This window comes from Styela clava, chromosome 6 (genome assembly GCF_964204865.1).
Source record: "Styela clava chromosome 6, kaStyClav1.hap1.2, whole genome shotgun sequence".
In the NCBI taxonomy this organism is placed as follows: Eukaryota; Metazoa; Chordata; class Ascidiacea; order Stolidobranchia; family Styelidae; genus Styela; species Styela clava.
In genome coordinates, this window is record NC_135255.1 from 17,319,707 (window position 1) to 17,339,138 (window position 19,432).

A 19,432-nucleotide genomic window follows, 5' to 3' on the forward strand; every position below is an offset into this window, starting at 1 on the left:
TTGGGTGGTTCACGTAACCGCTGGTCGGTTACGGCTTCCTCCACCACCAAGTCCATGCTTCCGCAAACAAACAATATAACTAATTCCATACCCGACTTGGAATGGTAACCGGACGAGAGGCCGTGGTTCGCCATATGGATAAGCCGTCTTATCGGCTTTCCTCTCCCCCGGGATAAATATGTAAATCCTATCCTATCCTATCCAGTCACGAAAAACGCACATATCCGGAATACAAAATTTCATTTAATGTTTAACATAAATTTCAAATTTTATTCAAATGAACTATTATCAATTGTCTACTAAGCTATTGTAAATCCTAATTAAGGGTGTTGCATTTCAGAGTAAAACTAAACATTTTACGAGGATATCATGTAAATTAAATACATAGAAAATGTTAGATCATATACAAGATGAGGAAATAATGGAAGTAGATGATTCTGAAGAACGAGAAAATATTCTCGGTTTTCGACCACAAAAAGAAATTGTTTATAATAAACTCTTGCCATATTCAGCGGATATTGATGAAGAATCTAATGAGGCATTGGCCAAGATTAAATTGAATTTGTCAAAATCTGTCTTGGCGAAAGAATTGAGGCCGAGTGTATTGCATTGGACAAGGCAATTAATCAAGTTAGTTCATTAGAAATATTTTGTATTTCTCCTCTCTGAATTAGGTGGTTCATGTAACTGCAGGTCGGTTACGGTTCCCTCCACCAAGTCCATGGTAACCAGACTAGAGGATGTGGTAGCTGTCTTATCAACTTTCCTCCAAAGGGATAAAATTGATTTCTTATCCTAAGCTTACATCAGTACATAAAATGGCTATATTGCATATCTGTCTTTATCCTATTACAGGGTATTACAGAAGTCAATAAAGTAGAATTATTGTAGCACTGAATTGCCTAATTATGGTACGTTTTTGGCTAGTTTAATTTTTCAGGTGGTTTTTAAGTTGTGCTGTATCTTCAATTGTCTGACATTTGCCATGTTGGCTCGTGTCAATTACAAAAATAATTACCCGATCTGCTTTCGTTCCTCTGCAACTTTGTTTCTGTTATGGAGAAGCAATATCTGTTTGATTCTTAATTTTAGAGTAAATAGTTCATTTACGCGGCAGTGTGGCTCATTGTGCCAAGCGCTAGGAATACGATTATTCTGCGTGGGTTCGCAGGTTCGAATCCCCATGGATGGCTATGTGCGAGAGGATTGCTGGACTCCTCGCCGCCATAATGTGGTTCTTGTAACCGCTGATCACGTACGGTCCACCATAAGGGTCATGCTTCCGAAAACCGAATAACTAACTAATCCCACACCTGACATGGAATGGTAACCGGACGAGATGCTGTGGTTTGCCATGTTGAGCCATGTTATCGGCATTCCTCTCCCACAGGATAAATATGTAAATCCTATTCTATATATAAATACTAATTGTTTTTCAGGTACATACGTTTATATGGACTGAAGTTTTCCAAAGAAGATCATGTTATTTTTATTAATATCTACCTGGAATTAATTGCCATACCAGATATTGAAGTAACTCTTGTTGAATTATTTATATCTGCTCTGACGAAACTGCTCAAGTGAGTTATTTCTCAAGATAATTTACTAATTAATTCTCAAGATAATTTACCCCCTAAAAATGACCCTAAAACGGTGAATTTAAAAAAATTCAAAAATAAGCTGACCCTACAAATCGTAACACGTCGTATAAGCATAATGTCATTTGGTTTGAGTTTGATTAGATTTATGCCTGTATAAGCTGACCCATTTTTGAGTTTTAAACTCAGCCTATATGCGACTGTAAATATTGTTCATGAAATGTACCTTTTTGCATCACACTTACATGGTCCGCCAGTCTAGGTGAGCAAAATATTTGGCCCCTGGTTCAAAAACCTCGCTCACCCCTGTTCTTGAAGCTTCATGTTATCTTTTATCTCTCTTTCGCAGGAAACGAGAGCTTTTATCCCGATCGGAACTAGTTATTGAATGGCGTCCTTTGCACGATCTGTGCCAAAGAATCCTGTATTCCAAAAATGAAGCAATGGGATTGGAATGGTTTCCTTCTTCTATTGACGGGAATTTGAAAGCTATAATAAGACTTTGTGCAGTGTAAGTTATTTTCCTTTTTTCATTTTAAAAGAATATTTTTTGATGCAAATGGTACTCTTAGACTCATGGGGGGGATACAAATTAATGGAATCTTTTTTACACTTCGAGATATTGAAAAACCATCTTAGTGAAAAGTCGATGTGAGTTGGGGGTATCTGTACTAGGTTACAGAGAAACAAGAGTGGAAACAAGAAGAAGATTTCATTGATTTGACAAACCAGCATACACAAATCAGACATGCCTATTGTATATATATAGATAAATACAAAAAAAAATATTCGAAGCAAAGAAGACCACCGATCTATGTGCAAATTTATGGTCCACCACTCGAGGGGCAAAAGCTACTGTGACTGCATGTTGGGTATCTGTACTAGGTACTAGGATAGGCTAAATTATTAATGGAAAAAAGAGAGATTTCTTAAATTTTACAAATCAGAGTACATGAAACAGACATGTACATAAAATAATTATTTAAAGCAAAGAAGACTGATCTATGTGCAAAGTTATGGGCCACCACTCGAGGGGCAAAAGCTACTGTGACTGAAACTTTGGTGGTGAGTCACGTTTCAGTAAATACTGATTGGCAGGAGACTTGAAGCATTTCAGGTTAATACAATAAGAAAACATCCTGATATACCTAAACTTCTTTTATTTTCTGAATAAGAGCTCACAGCTAACTGAATATAGCAGCTGAAACGTTTTTTTTTTGGGGGGGGGGGGGGTCGAAAGTTGAAAAGATATTTGGTGCTCAAGAAGTGTGTGTACCAATATGGAGGTAACTTATTTTGTTCGCCTACTTTACATCAAGTTGTGTAAATGGCCTGAAACCTATGGGGCAGTATATTCACTTGGCTAACACAAACAGTCCCCTAACTCGTAATCAGGGTTGTCCAAAACGAATCGAATATTCGAATATATTCGAATATCATAGTATTCGAATACCTGTTCAGCTGATTTTCGAATAATTACGAATAGTAGCCACTTTTCGCCGTAAACGTGGTGTTTCGTTTACGGGAATCTTCAAACGACTCTTTACGCTGTCTCACGTATTGTAATGACGATGAATTAGAATTAGATTGTTTATATTCTGTGTGACCGTACGTCGCATAGTGTTGCGACACATTTGCACGTTTGCGTGGGTGGACATTGCCGACATTCGTCAACGAGGCTTTTAATTTACAAATTCATTTCCATTACGTCGAAAAATTGACAAATACCGCTTTTCTATGCCCAATATTTCGGCCTGATTTTTTTTGGGGGGGGGGGGGGGGGGGGGGGTGTCTAATTGAGAAAGTATGTTTATTTTATTTCTATGTGGCCTGCTTATTAGTCTTCTCAAGCATGATTTGTGTAACCTTATATTTGGGTCTTAGGGTCTTCCAATCATGATATTTAATCGCAGGCCGGTTATCGTTACTTTAAAGAGAAACATGGCCACCGAGTGAAAGTAATTAGTGACCTTTTCGTTTTGCCGATTCAGCAGAACACGACAGGGACAGGAAAACACAGCTGTGGAATAACCCGTGGACGTACAGTGTAGTACTTATCACATTCCAAAATTATTTCAACATTCGGGTTAATAGGTTGTCCAAAATGATTGCCGCTTTACAACTTAAATTTACCGCTCAATTGTTAAAAATAGTTAATTCTGTGAGTATGATTCTACCAAACTAACATGATCTGGTTCTAAACATATAAAATTATTAGCGCATATCACAGGGACACAATTTTTCTACCAGTCTTATTGGAGGCCTATATGGAAAAACCCCTTTTTTGAGTGCTAAAAATAGACATCGTCTTATTTGCCATGTGGACTTATTAGCTGGGAAATACGGTATTTATAGCCGTCATTGTTACGATATCCAATAAATTACAAGTCGATTTATTAGAAAATAATTTCTGGCAAATAATTTTGATAACGATAGTTAAAAGTATCGATCCTTTACCAGGATGATTTTTTGTTGCGCAAAATAATCCAATCCATGACTGGTACCAGCATTTAAAATGTCATGGCGTATTAATTTAATTCCGTTCAACGTAACTCATGGTTGTATGGACAATCTGTGGACATAAAATGTGTGGTAAACTGACCGATATTATTGAATATTGATTCCTATTTTCATATTGATAAAATAATGAAAATATTAATACCAAAATACCACGGGTATTTGTGGACATGAAATACGTGGTAAACTGCCCAATTATATTTAATTTCGGATTCGTATTTACAAAATAATAAAACTATTATAATTCTAAAATGCAACGGCGATCTGTGGCCTTAAAATGTGTGGTAAACTGCCCGATTTACCAACATTTATTTGAGTTATGATTATAGAATTAAATTAACATGGTAAGGCATGTTAAATAGTGGTATCAGTCATGGATTCGAATATTTTACGCAGCACAAAATCATCCTAGTAAAAAGTCCATACTTTTAAATGCACACCAATGGCAACCATTATCCAAATTAGTTCCCAAAAAGCGGGATAAAGTATAAATTCTTTTTCCGACTTGTGACAATTTTTCGTGAGTACGAAAATAAGAATCAAAAACTAATTATATTCGGCACAATATCACGGCAATCTGTGGACATAAATTGTGTGGCAAACTCGCGATTAATATTAATTTTTGATTCCTATTTTCGTATTTACAAAATACAACGGCGATCTGTGGACTTAGAATGTGTGGTAAACTACCCGATTATAAATAGATATTGATTCCTATTTTCATATTTATAAAATAATAAAAGTATTATTACTTAAACATACAACGGCGATCTGCGGACTTAAAATGTGTGGTGAAGTTTCCAAATATAATTAATTTTTGTACTCACGAAAATATTGTCACAAGTCGGAAAAATAACTAATACTTTATCCCGCTTTTTGGCAAATAATTTGGATAATGGTTGGTATTTAAAAGTATGGGCGTTTTACTAGGATGATTTTGTGTTGCGCAAATATTCAAATCCATCACCGATACTACTTTTGCCGTATTAATTTAATTCTGTTAACATCACTCAAGGTATATAAAATATATACTGCAATAATCTGCAAATATGAAATGCCTGGTAATATAACTAGGTTGTAACTTGTAGATAGCGGTTATTCCATTGCTTATTGTATGGAAGTTCCTACATACATTTAGATAAGCTTCAATTAGTGAATTTTAATTTCGAAGTATTCGAAATTTCATATTCGAAAAAAATAATTTCGAATGTATTCGAAATAGTGAACTATTTGGTATTGGCCAAACCTAGTCGTAATAGAACTAATATTGGGAAAATCGGAATAAATTTATGGCCTAACCCTAACCTCTCACACACACTGCGGGAGTTCCCAACATTTTATTAATGAAAATTATATATTGAGAATTGTAACAGTTTTGTGTCAGTGTCACAACTATTAATCACATTTCATCCTTTTTTCAGATATTTTCCATCAAGTGCCACTCAAGAAATGTTGGATGAATGGCGTCCATTACTATGTCCATTTGACATCACTGTGGCCCAAGGATTGAAATACATGGAACTCTTCTTGCCGACTTTGTCTACGACTGAAGAGGAACGCTCAAGTTCATGGAAATTATGGTTTGACGAAATATTTACAGTCTGGGAATCAATTCATAACGGCCCAGCTTTTGAAGCGGTTAGTTTGTTGACTCATTACTTATCGATCTTTAGATTGGTATTTGTCTGTCTGTCTGTTAGATGCACGCGATATCTCACGAATGGGTGGTTGAATCTGCTCCAAATTTTGCATGTGCATTCATCATATCTCGGACCAGAAGCCTATTGATTTTGAATGAATTATGTCGTATAATTAGCGAGTTATTAATTAATTAGTGATGGGACAATAAAGGGAGTAAAAGCGCTGTTTTGGGGATCCCCTAACTTTCGATCGATAAGTCTACGGTCTCTTACCGATATTCTCGTTTTATTCATTAGGAGAGCAATACATGGACACGATGGTCCAATAACTAACCGCAGTATTTGCATGGAATTATGGCCAGTTGGTCATGTACTGATCACCATCTGCCTTTGTTTCTGTCACAAAGATAAGCTTATGTACCTTACAGCCTATCTATCACGGTTGAGTGTTCGGGACTTGAAGCAAACATGTATATAAGAATACTTATAGATTTGTGATGGCTCTGAAAACATCAGATATAGCATCACATCACCCATATGAAAAATAATTTTTATTCCTCATCAGTTTTTTTTTTAACTGGGGATAAAACCCATTGGAGATAAAGTTCATCTGCATAGGTGTTAACTTTTTCAAGTGTGGCAACTGTGACTGTTGGCTGCACGAAACATCGCAAAGCTTTTGCTGCGAATAGACACTCGAGCATCCTTTTTTCATGTACTACTTACTGGATTAGACATTCAACACAAATATTGAAGTGAATTTTACTTCAGAAATTTGCCAAAGGGTAAACAAGAGATAATTCCAGTTTTGAATTGCTCTTTTATTCATGTAAATGCTTTATTTCAGCATCTGATTGGTCTCTTCGCACGTCTCGCACTTCATAACGTTGGATACATTGACTGGGGACCACATTGTGGAAAGGTGTGTATTGCAGATTTGATTTCCTCTTGAATTTCGGGAAGTTTTCACTGTAAAGTAGTTTTATGTAGTATTTCTAAGACTAGTATAAGATATAAAAAAAAATGCAGCGAATTTTGATGACTTAAATACATGCTCCTTAGAATTAATGCTCCTTCTCAAATGTGAGGACTTTTTACAATAGAAAGTTTTATATAATGTATCAGTGTAGGAATATTTATCAAATTTCAATATTAGTTGCTGCTGTGAAACTTTAGGGAATTTTCTATGCTTAGTATAAAATATAGAAGAGCAAAAGCAAATTTTTATGACTAAAATATTTACTCTTTAGAAAATAATCATCTTTTGTTACAAACTAGTGTTCAGGTGAGGGGTTAGATGTGTTCAAATATTGGTGTATAATGTTTCTAATTTTACATCTGATATACAATTCAGATATAGGCTTCATTTAGTTTCTGATAGCTGTTAAAAATAGAAAATTAATAATATAAACAAAATGATTATCATACTTTTTAGAATTATGGTGCATGTTTGTATGCTGAAATTTGTATGTTATTCTAACTTCTATATTCGAAGTTGGTTTTGAATATTAAAAGATCATACTTTGTTATATTTTTAGGATAGGATTTTTATATATATGCCGGAGGAAGGGAAATTTAACAAGACGGCTAATTCAGCCTCTTATCCCGTTACCAGTCCATGTCGGGTATGGGATTAGTTAACAAGTTATTTGTTTTCGGATGCATGGACTTGATGGTGGAGAAAGTATATCCATGCAGCGATTACGTGAACCACCTTATGGCAACGGGGAGTCCAGAAATCCTATTTTGCTTTCTCACCTTCAATTTATTATTGTTTCTATCACAGATTTTGACCAGACTTCTTCGTACATTTCGTCTTCCTGTCGGTAAGCTGAACCACATGGCAAAAGTATCTGTGCCGTTGCAGCATGATGCTATAGCAAGATGGACAGTTGCAATGATAGTAAGTTATTTTGTTTTTTAATTTGACTCCGTTATCCGAGAAACCAATCGAATACTCAAATTGATTCAGTAATAATTGCAAGTCTCCAGCTCCGACTTCTCAGCCCTGAAATAATGGTGTCGATCGAAGTGTCTCAGTATAACTGAAAAGGCTTTCACCTAATTTCTAAAAGCAATAAAAACGTAAAAGCAATCAAAACATTGTTTATCTGTTCTTTCCTTTGTTACAAAATTCAATTTCATCGAGAGTTATTTGTTGGACAGGACCCAATTTAGGAAAAAATCAAAATTATAATTTCAGAATTTATTTGAAATAGTATATTATTTGATTTTGGTCATTTCTTCCATGTAGTTTTAAGGGTTCCATTACATTTGAACCCACGTACATTTGAACCCATGACAATTGCACCTGTATGCTATTGCACCTATGGAATTTTTTTTGGTTCACGGATAGTTAAACCCATACTAACCCTAACCCATGGGTTTTAGCACCCGAATATAGATTGAACCTGTGGATATACGCATGGGTTCAAATGTACATGGGTTCAAATGTACGGTCACCAGTTTTAAGTACCGTATTTATTCAATTATAACGCGCACTCGTGTATAACGCGCACCTTTAAATTTTGAATGAAAATTGGTATAAAATTCTTTTTTTTATTTTTTCTCTACTAACTACTGGTAAGCACATAAGGTAACAACTCACAGCATGAACAAAAATTTATTAAAAGCACACAGTAATTCAAAACTCTTCAAAATCGGATTCAGTCTCTGATTCACCAAACAACTGTTCGATTTCTGTTTGGGTTTAATCAACAACCTCCAGTTTGAATGCAGCCCTATATGCAGAACGTTTTTGTCTTGCCATAATAGATAATGGGTATCTACAGTACAGTACGATAATGGCAAATAAATATTCTCAACGCAGCGGGAATGTCAAACGCATGCTGAGCTGTCGCGTGTGCTTGCACGAAATCGAACGCTTGCACGAATGTCAAACCCACGCTGAGCTGTCGCATGTGCGTGTGCTTGCACGAAATCGTCCTGCATTGGAATGTGCATGCGCGAGCGCACGCACCTTTCAGATGTTTAAAACCACATTTTCAATACCGCATTTCTCAGACCTCGTGTATAACGCGCAGCATTGATTTTTGCCTAAAATTCAGTTCAAAATTTTGCGCGTTATAATCGAATAAATACGGTATATGTTTTTTCAAATGAGTTGAATTCACAAATATATTTTTTCCTCATTTTTAAAACAATTTTTATTTTAAAGTTTTGTGGTTGAAACCCTCGATTTATATTTAATTTTCTTTGTTTCAGGGAGGGCCTTCATCTGATGTTGTGTTGCAACATATTGAAAATATGTTTAAATCCATTGAATCCTACTATTATCCTTCAAACTATGGAAAATGGACTGTAAGTATAAATATAATAATTGTTTTTTATGACTCAACCCAATGTTGTCTTTCATTTGACTCATTTTATTTCTGATTATGTTACTTCAGGATCAGGTTATTTAGAACATTGTGCAACGGGTCCTAAATTATTTAAACTGTTGGGTACATTCATACCTAAACCAAAGTTCAAGTGTTAAATAAAATTTGTTTATTTTTGTAACAATAATTAAAAAATTTATGTTTTTTTGTCATGCTGTGTCGTTTTATCTGAACGTACTAGATTAGTGTAACTTTTGAGTACAATGGCACACAAACTGAAGGTTTAATGGTTATACAAGTTTCTTCTTTCGGCCTACCTAAAAAACTACAGGAAAAACCACAAATAGACACTTCACTCCAATAATTAAAATGATAATTACCACTCAGTAACGAAAAACAGCATCATCATTCATTGCCACTACAATCAAAATTTTACTAAAGTGACACAAATGAAACTTAATTTATCAATCACTCTTGCAATTTTTAATAGAGTTGTGGCCCACCGATAGATGTTTCTGCGACCCAGCAGTGGATCATGGCCAACTGGTTGATAACCATTACTCTTCTACATTTCGCTAGGCATTTTTGGTAAACTCCCATTTTGTGGTCCAAGACTATTTATCCATAACCTTTTTATTTCAGCAAATTCTTCTCTCTTTTCTTCAAAGCATCACTTACAAGTTCACATATCGTATTCATAAGGAAAGATACAAGAAGGATTCATGGGAGGGAAAGGTGAGATTTTTATTCTCTGTTTCTTTTATATAATGCTTACTCGAACTTTTCGTTCCAAACAAGACCTATTACAAGCAGCCGCTGATATATATCAGGATATTTAAGGAGATACTGTTATTTTCTACCTAAGTTATCACACCCTGGATAAGGTTAAGGGCATGGAATTGAACCCTATATGTGGCCGACATAGGTATATCCAAGGCCCAGGCTTGAATGGCACTGAATGGATTCACCATTTCTTGTCATTGTAGTAAACTACTGGTTTGGAGAAATTCTGATTTTAATCAGGTAAATAGTTATAGAAATACATTTGTGTTAGTATGCAGCATGACTTTTGAATTGCATAGTATAGTCATGTTTATTCCTGCTAAAGAATTATTGCATTATACGCAAACGGAACCACTAACATAAAGGCGTAGTTAGAGAAGAGGGAGTTTGTGTTGTACAACTCGTAGACTATCTCTATCTTTGCCAATGATTCCTATCAGACATCCATTGTGAATCTGAATTTTTATTTTAGACTCCAAAATCTCATCAAATAACAGATGCTCAGATCAGCAGATTTGTGAAGATTGTGAAGCCGGTCACATTTCTTGCATTATACAGCAAGTTAGGAACAATGCAAGCTTCAAAAGTTCTACAAAACCTCGCAACTCTCAGACCTGAACTGGTGTTGCCAGAATTATTGGAAAAGTGAGTTAAGTTTGAGATCTTTGTAGTGTTTTCAAAATAACATTTTGAGAGACTAAATGCATGAAATTTTGTTGTAATAAAAATATTAATTGCATTGCATTTTTTGATTGCATTTTTTCACAATACTGATGGTGAATTTTTGGCAAAACTTGATGTAAAACAAACAGATTGGCCATTTCGGCAGTATGCCTATTTAACTACTGACATTTTTGAAGTAGCCTATATGGCACAGCAGTTGCAAGAAAGCGTTTTGTCATGACAGAAATAATCTGGATAACAGCATTTAAAAAAAAACACAGATCTGCTTTATGTCCAATAAAACAGTTTTTTTTCTGTGTCAAAGATTTATACTAGTTAGTGATATTCTAACCCAGTGGGTGTTTCCCAGAGCATCAATTTCTTGTTTATTTCCATTACAATGACCAATCAGCAAAAAGTAAACGTTGATGTGACAATAACAATTTTTGCAGCCGCTCATATACTTCTTTCGCACAGAAAGATATTCAAGAGAAATTTGGAAACGTCCATGGAGATTCAAGCCAAGTAAATTTTAGGCCTAACAAATAACTAATATTTTATTACCGGTATATTGATTTCCAGGTCATACGTTGCACTTGAAACTCTCACAGAACCTCATCAGTTGAAAGGTTGCATGTCGGCTTTAACTTCTACTCTCCGCACGACAATGCGTTATTCGAAATGGTATACAGAAGGTCGATCGCACGTGATTCCGTTACTATTTCGAGCTCTGCCTGCTATTGATTCTAATGACTTACCCAAATCATTGGTAAGTGAGTCAATATTTCATGTTTTATCATCTTTTAAGAAAAAATACTCAAAACAAGACTGCACCCTCACTCAGAGGTAATCTAATCTCCGAGTAAATTTACGTGTTATGACTGAAATGCCAACAATTTTATAAAAACCAATACTTACCAAACTCCATCATAATACTTACCAAAGCCTAATAACTAATTACTTATCGGTTCGAATCGGTAAGTATGTTGATAGGTATTTGTCTGTTTGTCTGTTAGTTGCACGCGATATCTCACGAAAGCGAGATTGAATCTGCTCCAGATTTTGCATGTGCATTCATCATATGTCAGACCAGAAGCCTATTGATTTTGTATATATTATGTCGTGTAATTACTAGTTATTAATTAATTAGTGATAGGACACAAGGTGTCACTATAGAGTAAGAGCGCTGTATTTGGGGATCCCCTAACTTTCGATCGATAAGTCTTCGGTCTCTGACCTATATTCTCGTTTAGTATTTGTTCCATACACATGAACTTTGTGGTGGATGGATAAAGCTATAAGCGTATTTCAACATAAGAGGGGAGGATCCTCTTACTTACTTTATTTTATAAAGGGTTAAAGGCAATCCCTTCTCACATTCTCACAAGATTCAAATCTATGATCCCACAAGTGTGAATCAATTCAAATGTATTCTCAAGTCAAGTTTTTCATTTTATTCAAAACTATACTACTCCTCTTTATTGTTTTGAGTCCTTGTGGTGTTTTTGTTGTATGATATGATTCATCCTGTGGTATATTGAAAACCTGAGTCATGGGTACTTCCGAAGTATGTGAACCAAGATGGCGAACACAAACGTAGTAGGTGTACCAGGTTTGGGTTAGGCTTTAATTTTATTCCAATTTTCTTTATTTTAGTTCCATTACGAGTTCGGAGACTAGCCAAGTGACTCCCGTAGTATTTGTACCTGAAATTATGGCCTAACCCTAACCTGGTACACATACTACGTTCCAGTGTCCGCCAGCTTGGTTCACATACTACAGGAATACTGCATCATGCCCCATCATAATTCTATTTGGTTCACTAGCTAGTGGTATTTTAGTAGTCACAAAAATTGGCTTGGGGGATGGTGCATTATGCTGAGCGTTATGAATACACTTCTCATCGCATCCCTGATTTCCCTGCAGAGATTCACTGTTTTCAAGGGTTCGGGTAGCCTCTAGTCGGACACAGCTTCCTCCACCATCAAGTCCATGCTTCCGAAAACAAATAACTGGCCAACTAATCCCATAACCAGCCTGGACTGGTAACGGGACAAGAGGCCGTGGTTCACCATATGGTTAAGCCTTCATCTTGGCTTTTCTTATTAGTTAAATATGAAAATCCTATTTGCTCAGATGTGACTTTTCTTTACCAATGATGCTGAATAAACTTTGTCTGTTCAGGTTGCGTTCCATTTTATCAGTACCTGTTTCACACTGATGCCAATAAAAGACTGCAGTGGTTCGATTCAACAACATCCCGACTTAACAGAAGAAGAAAAGAATTTGTGTCTCGCAACTGCAGAATTGCCTGATTTTGTGATTCAATTTCTTGACAGGTGAGTGAGGCTTAGATTCGGGAAGTTTTCTGCACTGGACGAGGCTATATGCAAACAACCAGTGATATCTAATAGTATGTGAGGGCCTTCTACTTTTTGAAAGGACCAGCATTTTTCTGGTTCGGCATAGCCTACAAAATTTTTTACACCCTGGATGAAGATATGGGCTTGGAATTTGAAACCGAGCTTTTTAGGTACTCATGTAGTATGTGTGGTATGTTAGGCCATAATTTCAGGTACTAGAACAAAGGGAGTAACTTGGCTAGTCCCCGAACTCGTAATAGAACTAAAATAAGGAAAATTGGTATAACATTATGGCCTAATCTGGTACACATACTACTTTACGGTATCCGCCATCTTGGTTCACATACTTCGAAAGTACCAAACTTGCTACACTTGGAATATCTTTGTTTTTCCAGTATTCAATTTGCTCATACATATATTTATAAGTTATACAATTCTTATATTGTTGTTTGGTGCCACGAATCTTATTTTTATTGAACAAAATTTTCCAGAATTTTCTCAGTTGTTGAGTCGCTCAACCAAGAACATTCAACCCAGTCAGTTGAATCAGGGAATGACAACGAAGGGAAATTTAACGCTCAGGAAACCATCATGATCAGCGCTATTCATTCATCTGTTGCTATCACTTTGATACAATGCTCTGATGAAATTTACCAGGTTATTTTTAAAACGTTTTTTTTTTGTATCGAACTCACTAACAATAGGTTACCTCAAAAAATAAATGGGCGCTCCCGTAGTATGTGCACCAAGATGGCGGACATCGGAACGTATTTTAGTTCTGTTACGAGTTCGGGGACTAGCCAAGTGACTCCCGTAGTATTTGTGCCTGAAATTATGGCCTAACCCTAAATTGGTACACTACGCCATAGGCCACCTGTTGTCTCTTCATCTCCAATTTTGATACTGAAAATGCTCAAAATAAGGTCTTCCATTTATATATCAGTATTTCTAACTTTATATTTTATTTCAGAGATGTCTTCAAAAAATATTTGATTTCACATCAAATCGTTTAATTGATGGAACAAGTGCTGTTACCTCGGTGATGAATCTCGTTGCCGCGGCTGCAAAAGCAAAACCTGTAATTGCATCAAAAAAATTTATTCCTTATTTTTGCAATGAAATTAAAGAATTATTCAGAGGTAAGTTGTCGTTTATGATACACATATATCTTCAAATCATACTTAACCCACATTTTTCTCATCTCAAGGAATTATCCCAGAGGGAAAAGAAACTTTCTCTTGCTACGACAATCTGTTCATGAAATTCATTTAAGGATCGCTACCATTTTCGTTTCATTCCTAATTATATGAACGAGAATATCGGTCGAACCGAAGACTTATCGATCGAAACTGAGGTTTCGATTCATGACTCTATAGTGACACCGCATGTTCCATCACTAATTAATTAATAACTCGCTAATCATACAAAATAATTCATCCATAATCAATAGGCTTCTGATATCGCGAGATATCGCGTGCATCTAACAGACAGACAAACAGACAAATACTTATCAACATACTTACCGATCAAGATTGATGAGTAACTATAAATTGTATCAATTCATATCAATCTCTTGTCACCTTTTTATTCTTAGAAAATCCTCATTTGCATTTGGAAGAGAAAACAGACAAACAACTGCAATGGAATCTTGCAGTGTTGTGTGGGGTTTGCAAATGTTCTGGGAGATTGTTGCTTGAGTGAGTTTCCATATTCTACTCATCTTTGACTTTAAAAACTTTTTTTCATTTATGATTATATTCTTTTCAGATACAAAGAAGAAATATTTGAAATTCTCGATCTTACATTGAAAGTGGAAGCTAAACTGGCATACCAGCAGGCATGCAAACTTGCAAAAGAATGTCTCACATCCTTAACAAGTTATTATGAGACAGAGCTTGGAAGTGTGAACCCTGGGAAAACAAAAGATAAAGCTTATCTACCTATTAGGGTGAGTAGTACAGTCTGTGTTAAAATAGTAACCGGCATTTGGCACATTGTGCTAAGCGTTACGAATAACCTTGCCATCGCATCTTTGGTTACTCTGTATGGGTTCGCAGGTTCAAATCTTATGGGTGTTAAATTATGTGTGAGAGGATTGCTGATTCGCTGGACTTCAGTCTGTCATAGGATGGTTCATGTAACCGCTAGACGGTCCCGACTTTCAAATAACTGGTTAATTAATCTAATACCCAACATGTACTGCCGACCGGATGAAAGGCTGCGGTTTACCATATGATTTTTTGTTCTATCGACTTCCCCCCCCCCCCCTGGGATAAATATAAAAATCTTATCCTATTAATGCATCGTACCAATCATTTGAAACACTGTTGATCACTTTGTGTGGGTTCGAATGCCAAATGCTTATCACCTTTACTTTTTTCAAGGATTGGGGAAAATGTGTGTCTCCATGGCAACTGGAAATGACTTGGCATGAACCCGATAAAGCGGAAATATTGATGGGATTTGAAATGATTGACAGATACCTGTTGCCAGAATTGGAAATATTGAGTAACTATGCATGCAGTCAAATAGTACGATTTTTATTTCTAACTATTTTTCTTTTATACAACCTTTATGTGAGCGTTTTGTGCTTGGGAACCAGTGGGCCATGACTCACTGCTGGGTCGTAAAAACATTTTCAAGTGCGCCACAAACTTACTGAAAATTGCAAGAGTTATTGATAAATCAAGTTTCATTTGTGTCACCATAGGTAACTTTTGATGCTGTTGTTTGCTACTGAGTTTAATTTCATTTTAATTATTAATATATTATTAATATATTACGGGATAAATCATCTTTTTTTGTGTTCTTATTCTGATATGGAACAGTTAATAGGCCATAGCATTTTTGTGCAACAATAAATAGACCATGGCATTTGCAATTTAATTTAGTTTTGGCAAGAGGCTTGTTGTTTTTGTCTTTTGTAACACAGTAAATATTGTTCATAAAAAAAATTTTACGTCTCTCTCGTACCCATCCCTGGTATATATTCTACTGTTTCATATGTAGCATCTTGTCTAGCAGATTTAAATTGAACAGCATTTCATTTTGTTTCAGGATTTGTCAAAGGATGAATTGCTTCGTAATTTAACAATCATCTACAGTTTCACAGTTGGATCGTGCCACCTTCTGCCAGACAATGAAGAAAATAAAGTTGAAATAAAGTGAGTGATGTAGACATCATATCCTAGTGCCATGTTTCCCAACTGGGGTGAAAATTTTCCCCAGAGATGAATTATGTCGTTTTTGGAAGGGTATGAGAATTTTGCTTGTATTGCCTATATTTCTTAGGTATTTATTACTACTATAATACTTATCTATGCACACATGTACTTGATCTATAAAAAGTGGGAGTATTACTCACGTCACGTGATAGATAATTATCTATTAAAGATTGAATAAATGAAGTATCTTTTTTTGCATAGTAGGGGAGAAATAAAGAATTCTAAAATAGGTGAAAGCAGAAATTTAACGAAAAAGGTTGGTAACCACTGCTCGGTGGTTGCAGTGATTCTCAAACTTTGATCTATCGGCTTCCTGTCCCGCATGATAAATATGAAAAATCTGATTCGTTATCTTGTTTTCTTCAAACATATACCCATGAGAGGTTCAAAGAAAGATGTTCTGGATAGCCATAACTAACTGTGCAATAAATTTTTCAGAGGTCGTAAGAATATAGTTGATCTAAAAAGTTGGAATGTGAAAACGTTATCCTTGACTGAGCAATATAAAAAAGTTGTCACAGAAAGAGGAAAGAAAGCTTTTGGTCTTAGACGTCATATCTTTGAAACTGTCAAAAATGGTCTTTGGCGTGTCATGGAGACAAAAGAAGATGATGTAAAGGTACAGAATCTTTTCTCTTCTTTTTCTCTTCAAAACTTCTGTCTAGCTATTTTATGATAGTGGATAACCTATTTGATTATATTTAGGCAATGTACATGAATTAATATAGTCTCCCAAATTTGAATGTAAATTTGCTGAAATTCTAGACCAGTGCGTCCCAACCTACAGTTCACAACCCACTTTTATTGCTATTTTTTTCTGTGCGACTCAGAATGAGATGTTACTATAAGAGAAAAGAAACAATGTATCCCCATGCAAGTTACTGTTAATGTGAAATTCGATCTCATATTTGATATTATCAGATCGAGTCTGAGCATAATTCGATTTGTTTCTAATTTTATTTAATTCTAAAAATGTCACAATCACAAATTTTCAATCCAATTGAAACGGTATGTAGCATTTGGAAATACTTTGCGATCCACCATGAATAGCTTGGAAACTCAACAGTGGTTGCACTGGTTGGGAAGTACCGCACTGGCGATACTCCAGTTGAAAACCACTTCTCCGTATGAATATATTTTTATCACAAACACCACGTTTTCGTGAAGGTGTTTTCCCCAGGAAGAAATCCTGTAATTGTTGAGAAAGAAGATTAGTTTGATTTTTTGTAGTATTGGCAATTTTTTTAGTTCTTAAATTATTAATATAATATACAGGGTGTCCATAAAGTTCCTTTCCAATCTCAACTTTGTTATGAATTCAGTCCTCAATATATCTTAACCAGGTTTATTTTTTGCAATCAGTAGTTGCTTAAGTATTTCACTTCATTTAAAACATCTGTGAAAGCCAAAATATTATATGTTATCGATAAATTTCTTTTGCAATTTAAAAATTTTTTAAAACTTCATGGACACCCTATATATACCATCACTAGAAACTACTTATAAACTGAACTAAGAGCCTGGTAGAGTTTAAATAACACTGGCCAAAGGTACATTGAAGATTTAATAAGTTAAGTCTTTTTTTATGCGTAGTGATGGAGAAATAAAGAGTTCACAAATAGGCAGAGGAATATGATTTTAATGACAGGTCAATTTTAACTTTTGCTAATGATTTGGTTTCTGCGAGACTAACTACTTATCCTTCTTCTATGCTTTTGTGCCGACGAATCTGTATGCATATAATGCAAGGATGCTGTAGCAAGAGTAGAGATAACTATCCTAAGTGATTCAAGAGTGTTGCTGCACACTAACACAAATATATCACTGTAACGTTTCGTCTGACCAAGGTCAGTCTAATCTTGGTCAGACGAAACATTACAGAAATATATTTGCGAAATGTGTGCAGCAAGTCTCTTGAATCACTTTATTTCAATTTTAACATATTTACTTTTTGTTTTAATTTCAGTCAATTTTGAAGATCGTTGCCATCTACAGTGAATGTTTGATGTTTCATGAACTTTATAAAAATGAGTTTGATAAACATTGGACAATATTTGCAAATGGGAAAAGAGCAATGCAAGATACTGTAAGATTCTTATCATATTTGGGAACTATTTAGTATTATGGTAATCGGTAGTCCATTAAGCTACTTGGCTCGACGGCTGGCGCTGTTTACTCTGTACAAGCAAATATTCAATAAATGTCCGCAACAATACCCAAAGTAACCCATAAGCAACACCAACAGGAATGAGCTCTCAAGTACAGTGATCATGGCTACTTCACCTTCACAACTGGTTGGCCATGATTAGTCATCTGTGACTGATGAGATCACAGGTCATGCTCAGCTATCTGGGAAAATGCTAGTTGCCAGAAATGCAATAAAGATTACCTAACAGACGCACCATGCAATACACTAGAAATATGCTTCTGGGAATAAATTAGTTAGCCAGTTATTTGTTCCAGATGCATGGACTTGATGATGAAGGAAACGGTATTTGAAAAACATTTCCAATCACAAATCATAGTTTAGGTTATTTGCAGTGTAATCCACCAAGGCCGTCTATTTTTAATTTATTGAAAATCAACATAAATACAATCTAACATGATCCTTATATTCAGCTTCGTGGGAACAAACGTCATCAACGTCTCTTGGTGATAGACAGAGTGATCCTGCAGCACCAACTCCGAACGCTCGCTTACAATCGAACACAGTACAATGAAATTACCCATAATGCAATGCTGGATCTTCTCAAGTTGTCTGTCTCACATTATAGCGCAGTAAGTTATCATTTTCCAAATGCATTACGCTTCATATCGAGAAATTCTGAGTATTTTCTTTTATATAACTATCAATTAGGGCCAAGCAAGACTAAATTTCAGTTTCAATCCTTTCTCAATGCCTTTGCCCTTGTGGATCCGTATGCGGATAATGCAAGGATGCTGAAGCAGGAATAAAAATACCTTACTATGCAATTCAAGCAATTCCTGCTGCACACTAACACAAATGTATTCATGAAGATGCAAATATCTTACTCTTGAATTGCATAGTACTATTTATTTTAGTTTCTGATGATAAATTCAAAAAAGCCATACCTTTGATGATTGTTAAAAACAGTGAACCAATGAGTTCAATCTCTATTAATTAACAAAACAATTATTGGTGTGTTCTGGTTTGCAAGATGCCAAAGTTGTGGGGAATCCAAAATTTTTAATTTTAACAAACATGCTGGTAATATTTCAACAGTTAAAATCTTGCTATCATGGAGTTTGCTGCTAAAAACAAAAATATTCTGAACAGAATAA

The 19,432-nt window shown here is 35.4% G+C and overlaps 1 protein-coding gene across 3 annotated transcripts in view; it reads left to right on the plus strand.

Moving 5' to 3' along the window:
- The first annotated feature begins 334 nt into the window (after positions 1–334).
- Positions 335–19,432, plus strand: part of LOC120331830 (proteasome activator complex subunit 4-like) — a 45,269-nt gene continuing 26,171 nt past the window's right edge. For all 3 annotated transcript variants that reach the window (XM_039398989.2, XM_039398990.2, XM_039398991.2), the window contains exons 1-20: positions 335–630; positions 1,440–1,580; positions 1,948–2,109; positions 5,537–5,753; positions 6,603–6,677; positions 7,542–7,658; positions 8,981–9,076; positions 9,739–9,831; positions 10,352–10,524; positions 11,125–11,311; positions 12,727–12,881; positions 13,397–13,562; positions 13,876–14,044; positions 14,500–14,602; positions 14,673–14,853; positions 15,290–15,436; positions 15,963–16,069; positions 16,568–16,748; positions 18,096–18,215; positions 18,749–18,907. In XM_039398989.2, the coding sequence (XP_039254923.2) occupies positions 392–630; positions 1,440–1,580; positions 1,948–2,109; positions 5,537–5,753; positions 6,603–6,677; positions 7,542–7,658; positions 8,981–9,076; positions 9,739–9,831; positions 10,352–10,524; positions 11,125–11,311; positions 12,727–12,881; positions 13,397–13,562; positions 13,876–14,044; positions 14,500–14,602; positions 14,673–14,853; positions 15,290–15,436; positions 15,963–16,069; positions 16,568–16,748; positions 18,096–18,215; positions 18,749–18,907 (2,988 nt within the window). In that variant the 5' untranslated portion in view covers positions 335–391. The remainder of the gene's footprint in view (positions 631–1,439; positions 1,581–1,947; positions 2,110–5,536; positions 5,754–6,602; positions 6,678–7,541; positions 7,659–8,980; positions 9,077–9,738; positions 9,832–10,351; positions 10,525–11,124; positions 11,312–12,726; positions 12,882–13,396; positions 13,563–13,875; positions 14,045–14,499; positions 14,603–14,672; positions 14,854–15,289; positions 15,437–15,962; positions 16,070–16,567; positions 16,749–18,095; positions 18,216–18,748; positions 18,908–19,432) is intronic.